The sequence below is a fragment of the Cibotium barometz genome, chromosome 59, assembly GCF_041138505.1.
Source record: "Cibotium barometz isolate CiBa-2024 chromosome 59, ASM4113850v1, whole genome shotgun sequence".
Taxonomy (NCBI): Eukaryota; Viridiplantae; Streptophyta; class Polypodiopsida; order Cyatheales; family Cibotiaceae; genus Cibotium; species Cibotium barometz.
Genome location: NC_141104.1, coordinates 24,334,740 through 24,353,563, shown reverse-complemented (window position 1 = coordinate 24,353,563; position 18,824 = coordinate 24,334,740). Strand labels below are relative to the sequence as shown.

Below are 18,824 nucleotides of genomic sequence, written 5' to 3'. Positions count from 1 at the left end.
AACAATAGCATGTGCATCTGCCTCATTAGCTCTCTCTCTCTCTCTCTCTCTCTCTCTCTCTCTCTCTCTCTCTCTCTCTCTCTCTCACATTGAAATCACTGTCTCATTAGGAAAAACAAATTATACATTAATAGCTGTCCCAAATTGGGGCAACTACTACTCAATTCAAAAACAGTGGGAAAACACTTCTAATTGCTAGAAAGAAAGGCCCTCGATTTCATGAGAATCTCGAAGGGATTGGAGAAGGATCTCCAAAAATAAACAAATAGCCGGATAGAATCACCGGAGAAGAGAAACTGATTTCGAGCATGGTAGAAAGTCCACAATACCCAAAATCTACTCTAATCAAGGAAGTCTATATAATCTGGTAGGAAAGGAGAACGAAACCAAAAAGCCAAAATATTCGATAGAAATGCCTCCTCGTCAAAAAATGAGCTTGAAGATGTCCGAAAAAATCATCGAATCCTGAGTGCGAACAATACCAAAGAAGGTGAGGCATTGTCTCTGTAGAATGGGAGCACCGCCTACAAGAAGCAGTGGCAATGTCTTTGTACCAAAAGAGATCCCACTAGGAATAACCCAACTAGACATCTCCATAGAAATAGTCGTTGCTTAAGGGGCTCTTCCAAATTCTTTTCAATGCAGCTTTCCACCAAGCAAGAGATTTTAACGTATGCCAGAGGCGATTTGCATGATCCTCAATCCATGGAGGTGGTAAGAGTAACCTATAAGGTGATTTGCATGATCCTCAATCCGTGGAGGTGGTAAGAGTAACCTATAAGGCTTGGCCACAGATAAATTAGCAAAAGGCAGAGGAGTATATCCTGGAGCTGTCTATCAAAACACCAATCTTGAAGTTACTCTGTTCCCTCAAGCATTGAGACTAGCCCCAAATTGGCCTATGTTGCATTGTCTAACTGCATGTGAAAAAGTGAGAACATAACCATTTTCATCCCAATGTAGAGAGATTGTATGCCCTTGTTAGTTGAGACAAAGCAAGCGGTTGACTAAATACCCTGCTCAAATGAATAATATGCAACAATAGTGAGTTTTCCCAATTTGGAACCGAACCATTGTAAATGGCACATTATAACTAGGACCGAAAGATAGAACAAGACATATGCAATAATTATTGATTATACAATACACAATCGCACATGTAGAGGTGTAGATAACTATTCTATTAGATTGCAATTTGGCATCACCCATTGAGTCTCATCTTTCAAAGACAACTCCCAACAAATGGACCAATGGGATAACCAAGATGCTTAACTATCTCTTTGGGTGGGAGAATTTGATCCAGTCACAAAAGTTGATGCTAATCATAATCTTTCAAAGGAAGCAATATTGATTTTTGAAACTTTACATGTAATTCTACAACCAAACCATAGAGAGGCAATGCTTTCATTAGAGTCCTCACATCAGTCTCTGTATTCTTGGGAAAAAAGAAAGAGTCATCAACATATGCATATGCCACAAATTGTGTACCATCCACCATGGAGAGACCATGTAGTTGCCCATCTCGTGTTAATTTGTCCATGTAAAGGAGCACTGGGTGAGTCGCGATGACATACAATAGTGCACTAAACAAACAACACTGTTGAACAAATTTCCCAAGATACCATGAGACTAAAAGATCTCCACCCAAAATGCATTTGGTTGATCCCTCTTGATAAAACCAAAAGATAACATTTTTCATTCTAGACCCAAAGCCCATTCTTTCCATAACCTGGGCTATGAAGTCCAAGTGTACCGTATCAAAGGCCTTAGCTATGTCCACCTGCATGATGAGAACATCTTGCTCTGTATACTTGACATATTCAATGCCAATATATATATTTGCTATATTATCAGTGATTTGTCTTCGAGGGACAAATCCATACTGCGTTGGATGCAGACCTCCATGTAGGACACCTTTTATTCTATTAACAAGCATCTTGGTGACCAATTTATATATGATTGGCATTAAAGAGATTAGACACCAATCCAATATGGCTTCACATAGTTGTATTTGGGCCAGTAATTTCAGCAAGCCTTATTTTCATGAGCATGGCAACAACCCAAGATTCCATCAATGATTTACCATATACAAAATTGACAATCTCAAAATATTCCAAAACATCTAAAATAACTCCACAGTAGTCGAGCCATCCTAGATCTTTCATAGCATCATCCAATTCTACATTTGTAAAGGGCTCATCCATATTGTTAGCCTCTTGGCGTGTAATAACAGACACAACCTATTGTAAAAAAAGTTCTCGAGCATCAAGAGTCTCCCTCAAAAGTGGGAGGAGCAACAAAAATGCAAGAAAAGTATTCATGGCAAACATCTGCAAGCTATGTTTTTGTGCATGTCCAAGCACCTTATGTTCTTTTGACTCTAGCAATGCATTGTTTTTGTCTGAAAGCATGCAAGCCTTTGATAAAAGATTTTGACAAGCAACCTTTATCAAGTAATGGCTTCTGTCTCATCCTACTTTACCATTTATTAAGCTTACGTTCATCATTATGGCGAAGACAATTTTCAGCTTACAATTGTTGTTCATAATTATTCAGCTCTCTAGAATGGCTAATTTCAATGTACTCTTGTGTTGCAATTTTTGCTTGTTTGATTCGTCTTCTATTTCTCCCATGTACCATTTGCCATAGTCTTGTATCACAGCTTGCATTTGTTATACAAAGCTCAACCAAGCGAAATCGATATCCTCTTGCATGTGCATGAAAACAGGATATGTAACTATATGTACCAAATCAACAAAAAGAGCATGCAACAATTTATTATTATTAATCATAAGTAACCTTTTATGAGGTAAGGGATAGTCATTGTCAACCATGCCAAGGTACATACCAAGCCATACCCACGAATGATCAAAGACACAATGTATGATTAATCCATATCTTACACGCATATGCATCATATTGAGAAACATTTAGAAGGTACCATCTGTCCAAAGCCCAGTAACGCAAAACATCTTAGGATGGAAAGTATAACCCTTTGAATGTGGCATGAGCTGTGTCCACAAATCACATGCATCCAATGAAGTCATTGTTCGCAACCAATCAATGAGAGGTGTTATCATGAAAGTTAGGCAAATTATTGAAATCCCTTATGATGAAAGCATTTGAAATCCATGGGTGTGCACGTAAGGAGCGCCACATCTCAATCTATATGCTTAATTTTACGATGCATAAACACTCGCAAATTCATACAACTCTCCTGCAATCATACATTGCACACAAGTCAATGGCCATTTGGATCATTATAGACCAATATAGGCTGCAATTCATGCTTAGCCATTATGAGGGTGCTAGAAAAAGCTTGAGATCATGCATAGAAGATTTGATATCCAAAGAATCTTCCAACAAAACTAAGCTAATTATATTCTTGCAAACAAACCACATGTGGATAGTATTTACATATGACCAAAACAACCTCCATTTATTTATATCACCAAAGACCTTATATATTGTAAGCAAAGCACCTGATTGGTATATATATATTTACAATGTAAGTAATGTAGAGGCTGCACCTCAACTTGCATGGCACCTTGATTGCTCAAGTCACCATGCAAAGAACATTTTGTAGTTTGAACATCAACCATGTTTTTGTGCATCGAATTTTCTACATCATGTTTGAACAAAGAATCACCTCACTACTGCTACCCACTCTTGTAATATTGCCTGAAGTGTCAAGCACCGAGGTAGTTGAAGCAAATGTAGAAGCTCCCTCTTTCCGATTACGAGAGACCAGAGGCCTCTTTCAAGAATTATAGTTTTTATAGGACTCTCCCATGTATCAGAGTCATCTTTCACATTCGTCCCATCATGAGAGCTTGTCAAAGAAACTTTTGTTTTTCCTTTATCCAGACCCATATATGCTATAAATGATTTACAAAACCTTCCTCGAAAGTGTCACAAAACTGTTGCAGTTTGGGATTATCAAAGAGGCTGCAAATCAAAATGCGTTTGGAATCAATGACAATTCTCTTCTATGGTAAGTAGCTACAGTTTGGGCCATGAAGGAAGAGAGGAAAAACACAAGCAACAGATGCAAGAAATACAAAAGACGAATAGACACAGGCACAACTAAAAGAGAAGACGAGGATAGAAGCGAAGAAGAAGAGGAGAGAGGCGAAGCAAAGAGTAGAAAAGAAGGAAAAGTATTCGGATGAGGAGAGACAAAGAAGCGGAAGCGCGCGCGCGCACGCGCACACGCACCCAGAAGAAAGGAGGACACACCACACAAGGGCTGACAGCAGGCGCTGGAACAGTAGTGACAATGAGAGGCTGGATAGGCGAGCAGCGGGGCCGATAGAAAGCAGCAGGCGCTGCCAAGGCAGCAGCGGGAAGCACACCAGCGCTGCAGAAGCAGCACGGGCGACAGACGGCAGGTGGCCGGCTCTACATGGGAGGCTCACAGTCGCGATCTCCTCACGGTGGCGCTGTACAGGTGGCTCTCGTGGTTCGTCCCTATTCTCTCTCTCTCTCTCTCTCTCTCTCTCTCTCTCACACACACACACACACACACACACACACACATTGAGTGAGACTTTGAACTTCTTGACAAAGTCATGAAGCATTTACAACAAATATCTCATGTATATAGGTTCAATCAACTCAATGACATGTTAACATTGCTGCATTCCAAAAAATGTAGCGCATTGTCTCAGATACACTTTCTAAGACAACTGCTTTTTGGCTTCTTCCCTATTGTGACTTGACCACTAGACAAGAATGTGTATCCGCATCATTAGCTCTCTGCCACCAGTGTTAATTAAGCTTCCAACAGTAGCATGTGCATCCACCTCATTAGCTCTGTGCACTTCATTACATCTCTGATCATCAAGTTGTAGAGAGATTTGAGAGAATTTGAATGACATGCTTGGTGGTTTAAACAGGGGGCGTGAATTCTCAAAATTTCAGCAGCATGTTACATGCGAGATGCATGGTGTGAAAATGAGGCATTGTATCTTATGCATTAGAGCTCACACGTTAAATACAATAGGGGGGAATGGGTTTAGGTTTGATGCCTCTTAAAATCATGGAGTAGTTATAGGTATGAAGATGAGAAACCCATTTGCAGGTTTAGGGCTTTCTCTTAGTTTGTGGGTGGTGATAAAGACAGACATTGTATCCTCAGCAGCTCTGCCTGCAGAGTTGGACTCGCACACATGGCCCGGTAGGCAAGGCCACGGATGTCCTCTCTTGAGCACTCGCTCGATATGCGGACAAGCTCTGTGAAGGCACCTCCCTCCACAAGATCCTTGGCATTTGACTCTGTCCACATCACATCACACAGCCCACTATCAGCAATTGACACACTCACAAGCGCATCAAGCATCAAAGCATGTAAAACTTCCATGGGAGGAAAGGAAACTGCAGTCAATGAGCATGGGAGATCTTGACAGACATGGAATTGCAGAGCTGTCCGTAAGTCTTGGTTTTGGCAGAATAAAAAGCATCTGAAGCTGAACCTCACTCGCTCAGAAAAGGTGATGAACATCATGGGAAAGAATCATCATGCAGCCATTGCCATTGGTAAACACTTCACAACTTATAGCTTGCTAACTGGTGGAACAGTGTGGTGAAGGATTAGACTTACTTTTACCTGGTATCACAGAATTCATTTGCTTACTAACCACTTCCATGACCTACCATTTTGTGCCAAGTGACAGAGTGCCAGCTCAATATGGCGTCTGATAGCAGCAAACTCATTGTTTGCGTTTGCAACAACCCAAGCCAGAGCTCCATCTTCAATAAGTAGTGACCTCCCCTTAAGAAGCTCTGCTTTTAAAAAATAAATTTTAAAAAAAAGGAAGAGTGAATTTAATTCAAAAAGCATGATGATGCTTGATGGATAGACAAAAGAAAGGTATGCATTCTCAGAGGGGCATGCAAATTTTTATTCCCATTTTCTCTTTGTGACAATTGTCACAAAATTATGGATCATGTTCTTCTCTGTGTAAACTCATGTGGAGAGATGATATTAGTATCTCTTATGATGTCAATGATGCTTGTTAACTACGTGTCAAAGCACTCAGTAGCAAAGGTTGTGTGAAAGAAGACAAGAAATGCAGGATACCTTGTACAATTCCACGAGATTCGCACTTGGCAAAGTTGGCAATTCCACGAGCAACTTGAGCTTGTACGTCTAAGTAGCCCAGTCCCGCCATTCCCAAGAGCGCTTCAATACCACCTTCATCTTTTAGTTTTGATTGTAGCTCACCTGCAGACAAGTTTTGAAATGTTGAAGCTTGGAGCTACAGAGGCAACAGGAGTATACACCCTTGTTTTCGCAGATTTAAATCGAAGATAGACTAAGTACCATTGCCGCAAAGATTTGCAAGTGCACCCGCCACCATGCAGAGTGTTTGAGGATCCTCTGCATCCTTGGCGGTGAGTGCTAACAGCCCCACAGCTCCTTTCTCAACAATTTTAACCTGATTAAGCTCTGCGAAGGGAGGGAAAATCAATTTCAATTGCGCATTGGCAAGCCACATATGGATTATTTTCAGAGGTGCTCTCCATTCTTCCAATGTATTATGAGTTGATTCAAAAACTAGACTCATACAAGAATGATGACATTCCGCTTCCAATCTACATAGAAATCATAGTTGCCAACGCTAGCTAGCTGCACGTGGTTAGGACAACACTTGCAAGCTTAGCTTTTCCCAACTTGCCAACCAACGCTTTCAACGTTGCAGTCAACGGGTTTGGGAAAGGTTGGCGTGCAAGTTGGGATGCAAACATCTCTCAATGGGGTTAGCAACCAACAACCACTTCTCCTGGCCAAAAACATGAGAATGGGGTTGGGTTAGCAACCGCTTCTGGGCACAAACATGAGAATGGGGTTGGGGCCTTTCCGACGCCAAGTTTTGACAGCTATGATAGAAATAGATTGAAAATATAGAATAAAACTGCAACTCATGGAAGTAAAATGTTTATTTAAAAAAACTGCACATTACATCATCCCATAATATTACAACCCTTCTGCAACAGTGGGCACTTACGTTGCCCATTAACTCACTCTAGCGCTTATGGTTGGACCAGTTTCATGGCATAAATGTATCTGCTACTAGAGGACTTCAAGCGGAAGAGCTGTACTATAGATTGATGATGGCGGCCATATGTGTTCCAAGGAGATCCAGTCTAAATGAAATCGAGGAGGCAGAGCTATTCACGTGATTGGATGTCAGGGCTGCCCAACCACAGTTGCATAGAAACGCGTTTCATACAGGTTCGAAACGGACGAAACTGTATGAAACACGTTTTTTTCATCATGCATATTTTAAAAACCTAAAAAATGAATCGTTTCGTACGGCGCACTTTCATTCACGTTTCCCAGTGACGGCCGCCTGTGACTTTTCGCCGATTTGTGTGCCAGCCTGCCATCGCTCGTGTCAGCCCGCCTGCTCCTTGGTGTCCTTGAGCCTTGTGGAGGTCTCCCAAAGGGGTAATGTCATGTTTTGCTTCATGTTGGTTTTCTCTGCACAACTCACAAAGCAGCACACTTTTTTCTCTTCCATCAATATTTATGGCATATCTTCCACGGTCCACCCTTGCTCTATTGAGGCCTAACTTCTAAGTCTATCTAGCTTCTCTTCCCCTTTCTCTATCGTTGGTCAAGATGACAGTTAAAATCATGAATCATATAATGAGATTAGTTTATGTTCTGTGTCGCACTTACAGGGCCAACAATCTGCATTTATCCCCGCCTTGTAGGATGCCTCGAACAGGTGATTCTCTTTGAAACAATGTCACCTTCGAGTCTAGATATGGTGGCTCGGGCTCCGGAAAGTGGAAATGCAACTTTTGTGCTGATAAGCACCATGGCATTGTCACCAGGCTGAAGGCACATTTGTCACAAACAAAGGGTTTTGGCATCGGGCCATGTAAGCATGTGCCACAAGAAATCTATGATAGCCTCAAGGCTTGGAAGGCCATGCAGCTAGGTATCCCCCTTGAGGATATCCCCAATCTGGGAGAGCCTGAAGCACGTCAAAGTGTCTCCAAGAGGACTCACAGTATTAGAGAGGAAGATACCAGTGGTGAGGTTGCAGGTGGTGTTGCAGGTGGTTCTAGCTCGGCACCTCGAGCCAAAAGAACTAGTCTTCCAGTGTTCAAGAAAGGACATGTACAAGCAGGGATGCAAAAGGCTGCCATGAAAGAGGCAACGAGGGAGTTGATGAAGTTGTTTATTCAATGTGGATTATCCTTCCACATTGTCAGGACTCCTCGATGGAAGAAGGCAGACAATGGATCCAATTGTGTATCCATGGGCAAGATGTTAGAGGAGGAGTTCCCCAAGATTGTGTGGACACCTTGTGCAGCACACAGCCTTGACTTGATGATTGAGGATGTGGGGAAGCTTGATTGGGTGAGCCATGTATTTTCAGCTGCATCTACCATGCTAAACTTTGTCACAAAGAGGCCAAATGTACAAGGCCAGTAGTGATCTTAAGCTTCTAAAGCCCTCCAAAACTCGGTTTGCATATATGTTTATTGTGGTGGAGAGACTAGTGAGAGTGCGACATGGCTTATTACGCACTATTGTGTGTCCTGAATGGACAGCATGGGAGGACAAGGATAAGCCCAAGTCTATAGCATTCTCTCGTATGGTCATGAGAGATACTTGGTGGCAAGATGCAGAGGGACTTGTGAAGGCACTTCAGCCCATGTATAGTGTCCTTCGGCTCACAGACATGGAGGGGAGTACCATTGGGCTGCTTTATGAGTTCATGGACAGAATTGGTGAAGCTCTCAATGATTTCACTACCTTGTCGCGTGACAGGTGCTCACCCTTGGGCTTTAACTTTAGTCTTTGAGTCTTTCTCTTGAGTCTTCCTATAAGTTATTTTATAAATCTTGATCTCTTATGTATGTCACATGTAGAGTTCAAGATATTAAGGAGATCTGGAATCGGCGTTGGGATTGGTTTCATAGGCCAATCCATGCTATTGCTCACATTTTGCATCCCCTTTGGAGGAATGAGGAGCAATACCTCAATGAGGAGCTAGAGTCAGGATGGATCGAGTACATTACCAAGTTGGTGGGAGTGGGAGGTGATATACAGCTTACGAGAAAGCTCGAGGATGAGCTTCTCATTTACCGCAACGGTAGCCATATGTTTGGGCGAGCTACTGCATTGCTCAGGGAGACACAGTTGGAGCCAGTGTCTTGGTGGGAGAAATACGGTATTGGGACACCCAACTTGGTAAGGTTCTTGATTCTTGAATCTTGTATCTTTGTCTCCTATTCTTTCAAAATCTACATTCAAATGCTACTCTCTTTTTGACTCTAACTTAACATTCTTTTTTGTACAATGTAGAGACGGATTGCATTGAGAGTTCTCTCCCAGGATTGCAATTCAGTTCCTTGTGAGAGGAACTGGAGTACATGGGCTCTTTTTCACACGAAAAAGAGAAATAGACTCTCCACAGCACAATTGGAGAGGCTTGTCTTTTGTCATTGCAATCTCCGATTGCTAGAACAAAAGGGTCATCCCATTGAGCCTCGCCAAGTGAATCCAGATAAGATTGATATCATGAAGTGCAAGGAGATTCCCGACATTCCTCAAGAGGAGAGAGACATCTATTTTATGCTCTATGAGGAGATCATGGATCTGGCTCGCACTACACGATCTTCTTGAGAGGCTAGTACTAGTGGTGCACCTGCACCTCTAGAGGATGAGGCATTTGAGGACTCGGCTACCGGCAGTGACCTTGAGAGTGAGGCTGCAGAGGCAGAAGATGCAGATGAGGATGAGCATGAGGATGCAGATGAGGATGCAGATAGTAGCTAGCAGCTGCTGCGAGAATCACATTTTATTTGGACATGTTATTTAGTTTGAACTTTGGACATGTTATTTATTTTGATCTTGGATTTTGAGTCATGACTCATCACCCACGTGGTGATCCTTTTGATTTCTGTTTAGTCATCAGTGATCACCCACGTAATTTGTGATATCATCATATCTTACATGTATTTTGTTTTTATTGAAATGAATTCAATGTGGTCTCTTATAAGTTATGTCAACAGTTTTGTCTTTTGTATATTTCAAGTTAAAAATATACATGCTTTTTCTATTTTGTATGAAACCTTTTTGTACCCGTTTCTTACCTTTTATGAAACGTTTCAAAACGTATGAAACCCGTTTCATACCTGCCGTTTCAAAAACGCGTGGCAACACTGTGCCCAACCAACCCCTGATACCATTGTTAATCAAACTCTAGGAGAGGACGATTCTCTTACACTGGTAAGGTCCACAAGAAGTCGTCTCAATGGCTAAAAACACAAGTCATTTACCATCACCACACACATAAAATTATACAGATCATGGTGATGCACTAAAGTACTTGCAACACTTTAAGACCACTTGCATAGTGGTTGTGGATGAATTCAATACAACCATCACCAAAGCAAAGAGGAGGAAAAGTTTGCAAAGGACATTCCCAGTCATGTGCATGCCCATTTTTAGTGATGACCATGGACATGTCCTACCGGTGCATACACCTTCTAGAAGGATCAGAAGCCAGGTTTGGACCAATGGACTACAATTTTGGACAGCCGGTGTAAGGGCCCAATCTGGAAAACCCTAACCCTAGAATAGCATGCAAGGTCAAAATCCTAGGAAAAACAGCCCTCATGCAAAAACGTGATGGAGATCAACATGAAGTTCCCAAGATCGCAAAGAAACCCTAACATGGCATATTTTGTTTAACCACTCAACTATTATATATACCAATGCATCCGGTGTGAACCATACCCGCCACACACTATACTCATGCGTCCCTGTCCCCTAGTACCCCCGTGCTACACATCATTGGGTCTTTTGTTCCTACAGCCATCACCCAAGAACTTTACCGGCCCATGCTTAATTATATATTAGAGGTGATGTGCAATCGTATGTCACCATCAGGTCCCACGCTTTACTCATGTGTCCCATGCTTTACAAGCATGTCCCAGTCATAACAGCCGGATACTAAACAAGGCGCCCAAGGACAAGGAGTGTGGACACCTTTTGTATAAACATTGTATCTAGTCAAGCATGGTTGGCCAATCAGCCAACCGTAATCCACTATATAAGGGCAGGTTGAGAGTTATCTAAGGGCATTAAGAGGCAGAGGTTGCAGATCCAAGACCAAAGGCAACGACGACTTCTAGATTGTCAGATATGCACAACAGATCTTAGTGTAGATTTGGGAACTCATTGTATGTATTCAGGTTTTGGCAATAGAAGTAGTTTAGGTCTATTTGGTCTTTTCTATTCTGTGTTTGCATACTTGGTTAGCTTTAAAATCAAATTTTGTGTGTTAATCAAATTTTGCTTCTGCAGGCATTGTGTATTGGTATCAGCGCATCAGGTCCGCCTACTTGCCGTTTGTCTTTGGTCAACCAAGGATGCGTTTTGTAGAATGTGCATACAACAAATTAGAGTTTGTGCTTTTGCATTTGCAACCAAATTAAGGTTTGCATTTTTGCATTTGCTACCAAATTAGGGTTTACTTTTTTGCATTTATAGTTAGTTTTGTGCACATGCATTAGCTTTTCTCATGACCAACTTTGGTCAACCTCTGTGCATTTTGAGTTTGCAGGCAGGCAAGTCATTACTAGAGCATGCCTTAGGGTTTTCTTGCAGCCAGATTAGGTCGTAGGTCTAGCATGAGGGGTTTGTACATGCAGTACAGTTTGTGTGTAGTTAGATCTTAGGTAGGCAGATACATCTTCTTCTGACATGAGCCACACCAACAAGGAGCGTTGAAGAGCTTTTTTTTTTCCTGGAAAAGAGACTTCTCTTAAGTGAGAAAAAAATTTACAAGGGAGATTTTAGACCAAACAAGGGGGAAATCTCAACCAATCAGGTGCCTTGTGCTGCCAGCAACGCCCCATATGAGAGAGAGCGAAAAAATGCTATGATCCCATTATCTCATAAATTGATCACGTTTTCTCTCTGTGGCCCTCAAAGATCCCTGAATCCTGGCCCAAGTAGCCATGAGTGTGGATGATATCACACCAGATCTTGCAAATACACCAGTGTCCTACTGCAAGTATCCCATAGGATACCCATCATATAACCAAAGGCTCCAAGAGTTGGTAATCATCCCTTGATGGGAATCAATATAGATGTGCTTCCCTGCCCTACCACCACTCTCACCGGCCGGACCCTCGATGATATCCTGCCCAAGACTTCTCTCCAAGAGCCATCTATCCTAAATGTAGTAAAAGACCGATACATCTATCTTGAATGGAGTAAAGGACCCGTACACCATCCTCACCCAAAGTGGAAAGGCACATGACCTAAAGAGGTACCCTTATCCCTGAAAGTAACCCAAACAATAAGTGATGAGGCCCTTCCACGAAGTTCCCTGTGATCCAATGGTTAGGTATGGCTACATGCATCTACATAATCCTTTGAGGCTCAATGCCGAGAAGAAATCCTCAACTACCAGCTTACAAAGTAAGGCATTACACTGCACCTATGGGTCAATGATGTTCAATCCTCCCTCTTGCTTAGGCATGATAATGGTATCCCAAGCCACACTCGTCTTGGTGTGTAGAGTGTCATCCAATCTTGACCATAGGAAGCCCCGAGTGAGCCAATGAAGCTAACAAATGCATTCCTTATGAAAAACCCAACACGACATGACAAACCAAGCATCCGCCAACAGCACTTGGTTAGCTACGAAGGCTCTAGAAGCCAAGTCAAGCTTTCTGCTATTCCAATGCTGAAGTTTTCTTTTAATGCTCATGAGCACCGGAGGAAACTATTGTGCAGGTGAGATGCTAATGCCAACGTGACAGCCAAGGTATCTGGTAGTGCATCCTCTCTCAATCCAAGTAAACCCCACATCCAAACCCCAATCTGTCCACGGAAAGTCAGTAATCCAAAATCCCACTGATTTGCGCCAATTGATGGAGGCACTTGCTGCTGCCAAACAAAACATCTCCGAAACAGTGTAGAAAGCATAGAGGCATGCCTGTGAAGCCTCCAAAAACACAACAGTATCATCTGCTAACCTTGAGTCCAATAATTCCTCCTCTGTGCGAAGAGGCAGCCTGAGGCCCGAGACCCCTTGGGTAAGTCTGAGAAACCTACTCATAGCCTCCGCTACGATAAGGTAAAGTAGTGGAGCTAAGGGGAATCCCTGCCTCAGGGAATGGGAGACCTGAAAGCGCTCATCACGCCTCCCCGCAGCCCAAAACTATGTTGTGGACCTCCCTATACATGCAAGAAACCCCTCTGGATCCAATCCTGGGAGAAACCCATCTGTGCCATCGTGCCTTCCAAGAAATCCCAATCCAGTCTATCATAAGTCTTTTCAAAGTCTAGCAAGAGAATGGCAAGGGGTTGTTAGCTAGATTTAGCCCACTCCACAGCTTCCCAGAATGAAATTTTTTAATAAAAAATACTCCTTCCTTGGAGGAAACCCATTCTATGTATCATGAAGAACTCTTTGAAGAACATGCTAAAGCCTCACACTCACTACCTTCACTAAGATTTTGTAAGCAGACCCAAGCAGAGTTATGGGCCTCCACTGTCTAATATTGGTCTTGTCTCCACCTTTCGGGAGGATGTGGATAAGACTATCCGTGATAAGAGGGGGCCTCATACCAGTACACCACATCTCCTATAGAGCAATAGTAACATCATCACCAATGTAATCCCAAAACTACAAAAAGAAGGATGGAGAGAGGCCATCATATCCCCTAGCCATTTGCCTTTTGAGAGGGCGTGCAAAGCATATCTCAGCTCATCCTTTGATAAGGGGGCATCCAAATATCATCCGTAATAAGCTAGGGCATGTGCTCCCAGACTTTCTATTGTGCAACATCTCTATCCAAAGAGTGGGCAACTGCAGAGAGCAAGGTCTAATAAAAATTTGAGGCAACAATCCTCACCTTATTTGGCTCAGTAAGAAATTCTCCTTGAGAAACCTGCAAGCATCTCAAATTGTCCCTACTGTGCATAGGTACGTGTGTTAAGAAAAACGGTTTGTTACATCTGCCACCCATCTGTGTCCAAAATGCTTGATTAGCATGAAATGCAAACTAAGCCCGCCTATCCATGGCCACCTGTAACTCAGCTCTAACAGTGGACAAGAGATATGGGATCCAAGAGGACACGGGATGCTTCTTGTCATCCCTTGGAAGTGCAACCAACTTATGTCTCACAGCTCGCTCCTTGTCTAGAGTCTCTTCTTTCTTGGCCAAGGCAACAAAATGATAGTGTTGGCTAGTCCTCTCCACCAGGACCAAGGAAAAGCCTCTCCCGGGGGTTAGGATGATCACAAAGCCTCCAAATCTCTCTGACCTCCACGAAGGTCTCTGCATCCTGATAGAGACTCGAGAGAGTCTGGTGAGCACGGGGTACACCCTTGTATCTTCCAAGATCCCTGATGCACAAGACAACCTGGCAGTGATCTGATTTGGTAGTACCTAGCAAGATGGCAATAGAGACTCCTCTACCCAAGCCGTTGTCCCACCGTGCAAAGATGCATCAATCCCCGCTTCTATGGTTATGCCATGAGCAAGATAAAGAGTTAGGCCTCTCTAGAAATCAACGTCTATCTAACAATCCTTGCCATAGGAGAGGCTAAATCTCTCCCAGGAAGTTCTCTCCAAGGGGTGTGTTCTACCCTCATGGGCCACCCTTTTTGTCTAATGGCTGCTCAACCATGTTGAAGTCTCCTCCAACAATCCAATCATTAGCCAAAGGTAGCAGTTCTGTGATGGTGCCCTAGAGGGCCACCCTCTCGCCCCGTACATTAGGCGCATAGATATTCAAGACACCCAACTTCTGTCCCTCCTCTTGCATAACCATAATCCATTGTACTCTAGCAGGTATCATAACACCATGGCCAATAACACGAGGCAAAAGTGACACTGTAACTGAAATGCATACCCCACCTTTGGTCCTTGTGCACAGGACCAAAAAGCGTGTCCAGAAAGGATCTTACCATTTTTACCACATTGAAACATATCCAATTTGTCAAGGTGGAACTGATCTTTGACAAGGTGCTTCTTACTGCGTGTGGGAAACCTCCCTAGGCCTTGCACATTCCATGACATAATCCTCATGGTGAAGAGGAGGTTTTGATTCTAGACCTAAGCAACCACTTGGCCAGAGTCTGACTCCGCCTCTCATAATGTTGTAGAAGGGGGTAATCCTTGGAGCAAAGTCGAATGTCAGCATGTTCACTGTCCTAGACTCTGCAGTCTCTGCATACGTGCCCAATACATGGGTATCCTGTAGTACACCATGGCATATCTCCTGTTGCACATCTTGCAAGGCCTCATAAGATGGCAACATGTCTTGTGCATCCATACCAAGTGCATCCCGCATATTGTCCATTCCAACAAGCAAGGAGAACTCTAACATAGTCATTCTGCCCTCCACATCCCTCTGCGAGGATGACACTACTCTGACACAATACATCATCACTGTGTACATTGTCTTTGGGAAGGGCCTCATCATGTGCCCTAGCATTCCCACCTGGAGGCCGGCCGTGAGAGACGACCCATCACTCCTAGCGAAAGGCTGGCCGAGGCCGAGCATTAGGCTGTGTCGCTTGGGGAGCACATTTGCATTGCCTCCTATGACTCCTACCCCAAGGGCAATCCTGCGCAAAATGGCCGACAGACTTGGCACTAGTCAGGTTTGCCTGAACGTCTCCATATGTTGCTTCAAGGGACCAGTAAGTCCCGAAAGCAGCACAAAATCCTCAAAGGGCTTACTCTCACGAGCCAACACCATAACCTTGGGAACAGCATCAGCCGAGGCAGTGAGTACCTGGGAATAGAAGTGGGAAAAGCTGAGATGGTAGGACCAGCCCAAAGGCTGCCCCAATGGTCTCCAACAATGGCCAAGAAGCAGCCCTTCTGAGGCTCCCTCCTGTACATCAAAGAATCCTCTCCCAAGTAGCCTTACATCTTTAAAATGGACTGTGGAGTCCGAAGGCAACACCACTAGTACCCAGCAAGATCCTGGATATGGGAGAGGTGAGAGCCAAAGATTTTTCCAATGAGTGTCGTCTTGGAGTCTGTCTCAATTTTGGCGAAGAGGGTCGCAAGCTTGTCTTGTGAAAACTGGATGGTGGCATAAAGAAATACTTCATTCTTGGTCTCAGCCAAAGAATTTGCCAACAAAAGCACACATTGGAAGAAGTGGAGGCCTTACTAATCTTGGATGCCTAGAATATGATAATACAGGAGACTACCGCACATACAATCCCGTGCATATCGGATAACTCACACACACCTTTTGCTTTTACATTGAATTATCTAAATGGAAAACAAATTCATAAGGGGCATTTGACCCCGCTACAAAAACATTGAATGCTTTTGGATATATGCAACTCATGCAAGTACGGTCAAAAAAGAATGATACCATTCATAGCAAGATTTGCAATTGCCCCAGCAGCTACTCGTCGAATAGTTTCATCTTCCGAGCTTCGCAGAATCTTAAGCAATGTGCAAAGCCCTCCTGCTTCAACAATCTTTTCCTGGTTTGCTTCTGTGTCAATATGATGATAATAATCAGATTCAATCCCCAACTTCCATCAAAGCTTTTTTTTCCTGGCAAATTTCTTAGATACATTTTCCTATTTTATGAGCTCTTTGTTAATAAGGATTATCTTGATTCAAGAAGATATTACCAAATTTGTCTAATTTCACATTTTAGTCAGTCTAGTTCTTTATCTTGCTAGTCATACCATCAGCAGCAAGGTTAGCAACCACTTTCAAAGCATGAATCTGAACATCATCATCCGCTGATACCAGAAGTGTTAAAAGATTTTGCAAGCCCACTGCATCCAAGGGTCTAAACATCAGTTGGAGAGACAACTCCATTGTTGAAGTACTTTTGTATTGATGTTGACTATGACACCACGATATCTGTACTCAATAAAATATTTACATTGTTCAAATAGTTTCACAATTGTTGACTTCTGCCCCTTGATACCATCTCTACTCTGACTGAGCTTCTGTATGCTAAGTGCTCTGTCTGGTTTGGTACAATGCCCTGATCTCATTCGATCTACTGTTTTTTTCATCTAAATCAAGAAGTGTTGTTAACAGAGTTAGATGAATGCATCCGAAAGTTAATGTAGTCTAATAAAACCATATTGCTACAAGCATGAGAGCCGCTTCAACAAAATCCATCAAGCTCAAACCATCCAGACCTCATCGACCTCGCACTGTAACTGAAGTATCTTCTCATTCAAAGCCTTATTTTCCATTTCTAGGCTCAATCTCCTCAGTGACTCTTCATTCAGTTTCTGCATCAACAATGAGAGGTTTAGCTGGGCAGAAAGACGATTTAAGACGAGCCATCCTGTTCATGAAAAGTCTTAGGACACCTCAGACAGACTAACTGATGCAGCAAGAAACGTTCATTCAGTGCTAATCATTATCAGCAAGTTCATTGAATACATTCATGCTAAAATTGATTTTGCAAAGTAATTTACGAGACTTTTGTAATTTAGGAGCATAAATGTTGCTGAGAAATCTTGTTTTCTGTCATTTGTGATCATATTTGGGAAAAAAAAACCCTCAAAGTTGCTGTACTATCTGAGAAATTTTATAAACATTTCTGTTTATTTACCACCGCTTGTCAAGAACAGAAAGTCACTCCCAGACTACCCCATAGTTTGCTTATGCACCTTGCAGACTCGAGAGACAGCCATAGTGAGTACATGACATTTGGGTTTATGTTAATCATACATAAATTGCACCCTACCAGCCATATGGGTATATGTTAATCATATATAAATTGTATCCTACCCATTTTTCCTCTCTGACATTTTCAAAAGAAATTTCTTCTCTCCAACACTGGTTGACCTTCATCCCCTTACCTCTACTTATTTGTAGCAGACAATGTGAGCTCCTAACTCAGAGCATTCAAATATTTACTCATGGGGAAATAACGGCTGTTGGATACTACAAATTATGATGTCCGACAGCTCCAAGTGAATCAATGGCTTCTCAAAAATGCTAACAACTTTTCCACAGATTAAACTTATAAACAACAAATTTGACAAATGGTAGTTTGTCACTTTACTTGCCTCTATAGGGATCAATCCCAAACTTAAACATTATGCAATATGTTAAGATTTCCAGATAGCTTCAGATTCAGAGCTTCTTTGACCTCTTGGTGAAAGTGAAACTTTTCTGCTCCTTTCAGCTTCTTGGATTTTCAACCTCAACAAGCTCTTTTAACACCAGCTTGGCACAAAAAGATTAGACTCACGAACCTCTTTCTGGAGCTGAAGCTCTTGTTGGCTGGCTCTCAAATCATTCTCTGTTCTTCCCCTCTCAGCATGTGCTACATTTAAACTCTGTGAAAATTCAATGAGTTCTTTCTCATGTTTCAACTTTTGAGCAGCTACCGTCTACAAGCAAACATTTAACAAGGTTACTCCATGGAGATGTTGAAAGCAGGGTTTGTTATGCAAGAACTCAGACTTATCAGGTACTTTTGTCACAATAAACAATTCCTAATACTCAGAAGGGATTTTTATTTATTTTTTGGGTGGGTGTGTGGAAAAGAGGGGGGGGGGGTCGGGGTGAGGGAGCAGGGGAGGGGAGGGGGATGTTAATTCTGATCGGGCCAGCATTTAAGTGCATCCGAAGAATGCTTGCTTGTCTACTAGAATACAACATCAAAATAAACAGTAATCATAAAAATCACCATAGATTTGCGTTTTATCAGAGAAAACTGACTTCCTCGTGTATTTGAAGGTTGATAAAACTTCTGAGATTGATGTAAGGTGGAGAGAGAGAGAGAGAGAGAGAGAGAGAGAGAGAGAGAGAGTATAGCAGGTCGG

General features: G+C 42.6%; 1 protein-coding gene across 2 annotated transcripts in view; it reads right to left on the bottom strand.

The window, feature by feature from the left end:
• Positions 1-4,868: 4,868 nt before the first annotated feature.
• Positions 4,869-18,824, bottom strand: part of LOC147605634 (kinesin-like protein KIN-UB) — a 177,457-nt gene continuing 163,501 nt past the window's right edge. For both annotated transcript variants that reach the window (XM_086793395.1, XM_086793396.1), the window contains exons 10-18: positions 18,252-18,389; positions 17,181-17,276; positions 16,916-17,051; positions 16,713-16,805; positions 16,388-16,513; positions 6,326-6,451; positions 6,083-6,226; positions 5,656-5,784; positions 4,869-5,277 (exon numbers count right to left, since the gene is read on the bottom strand). In XM_086793395.1, coding sequence (XP_086649521.1) covers positions 5,099-5,277; positions 5,656-5,784; positions 6,083-6,226; positions 6,326-6,451; positions 16,388-16,513; positions 16,713-16,805; positions 16,916-17,051; positions 17,181-17,276; positions 18,252-18,389 — 1,167 coding nt within the window. In that variant the 3' untranslated portion in view covers positions 4,869-5,098. The remainder of the gene's footprint in view (positions 5,278-5,655; positions 5,785-6,082; positions 6,227-6,325; positions 6,452-16,387; positions 16,514-16,712; positions 16,806-16,915; positions 17,052-17,180; positions 17,277-18,251; positions 18,390-18,824) is intronic.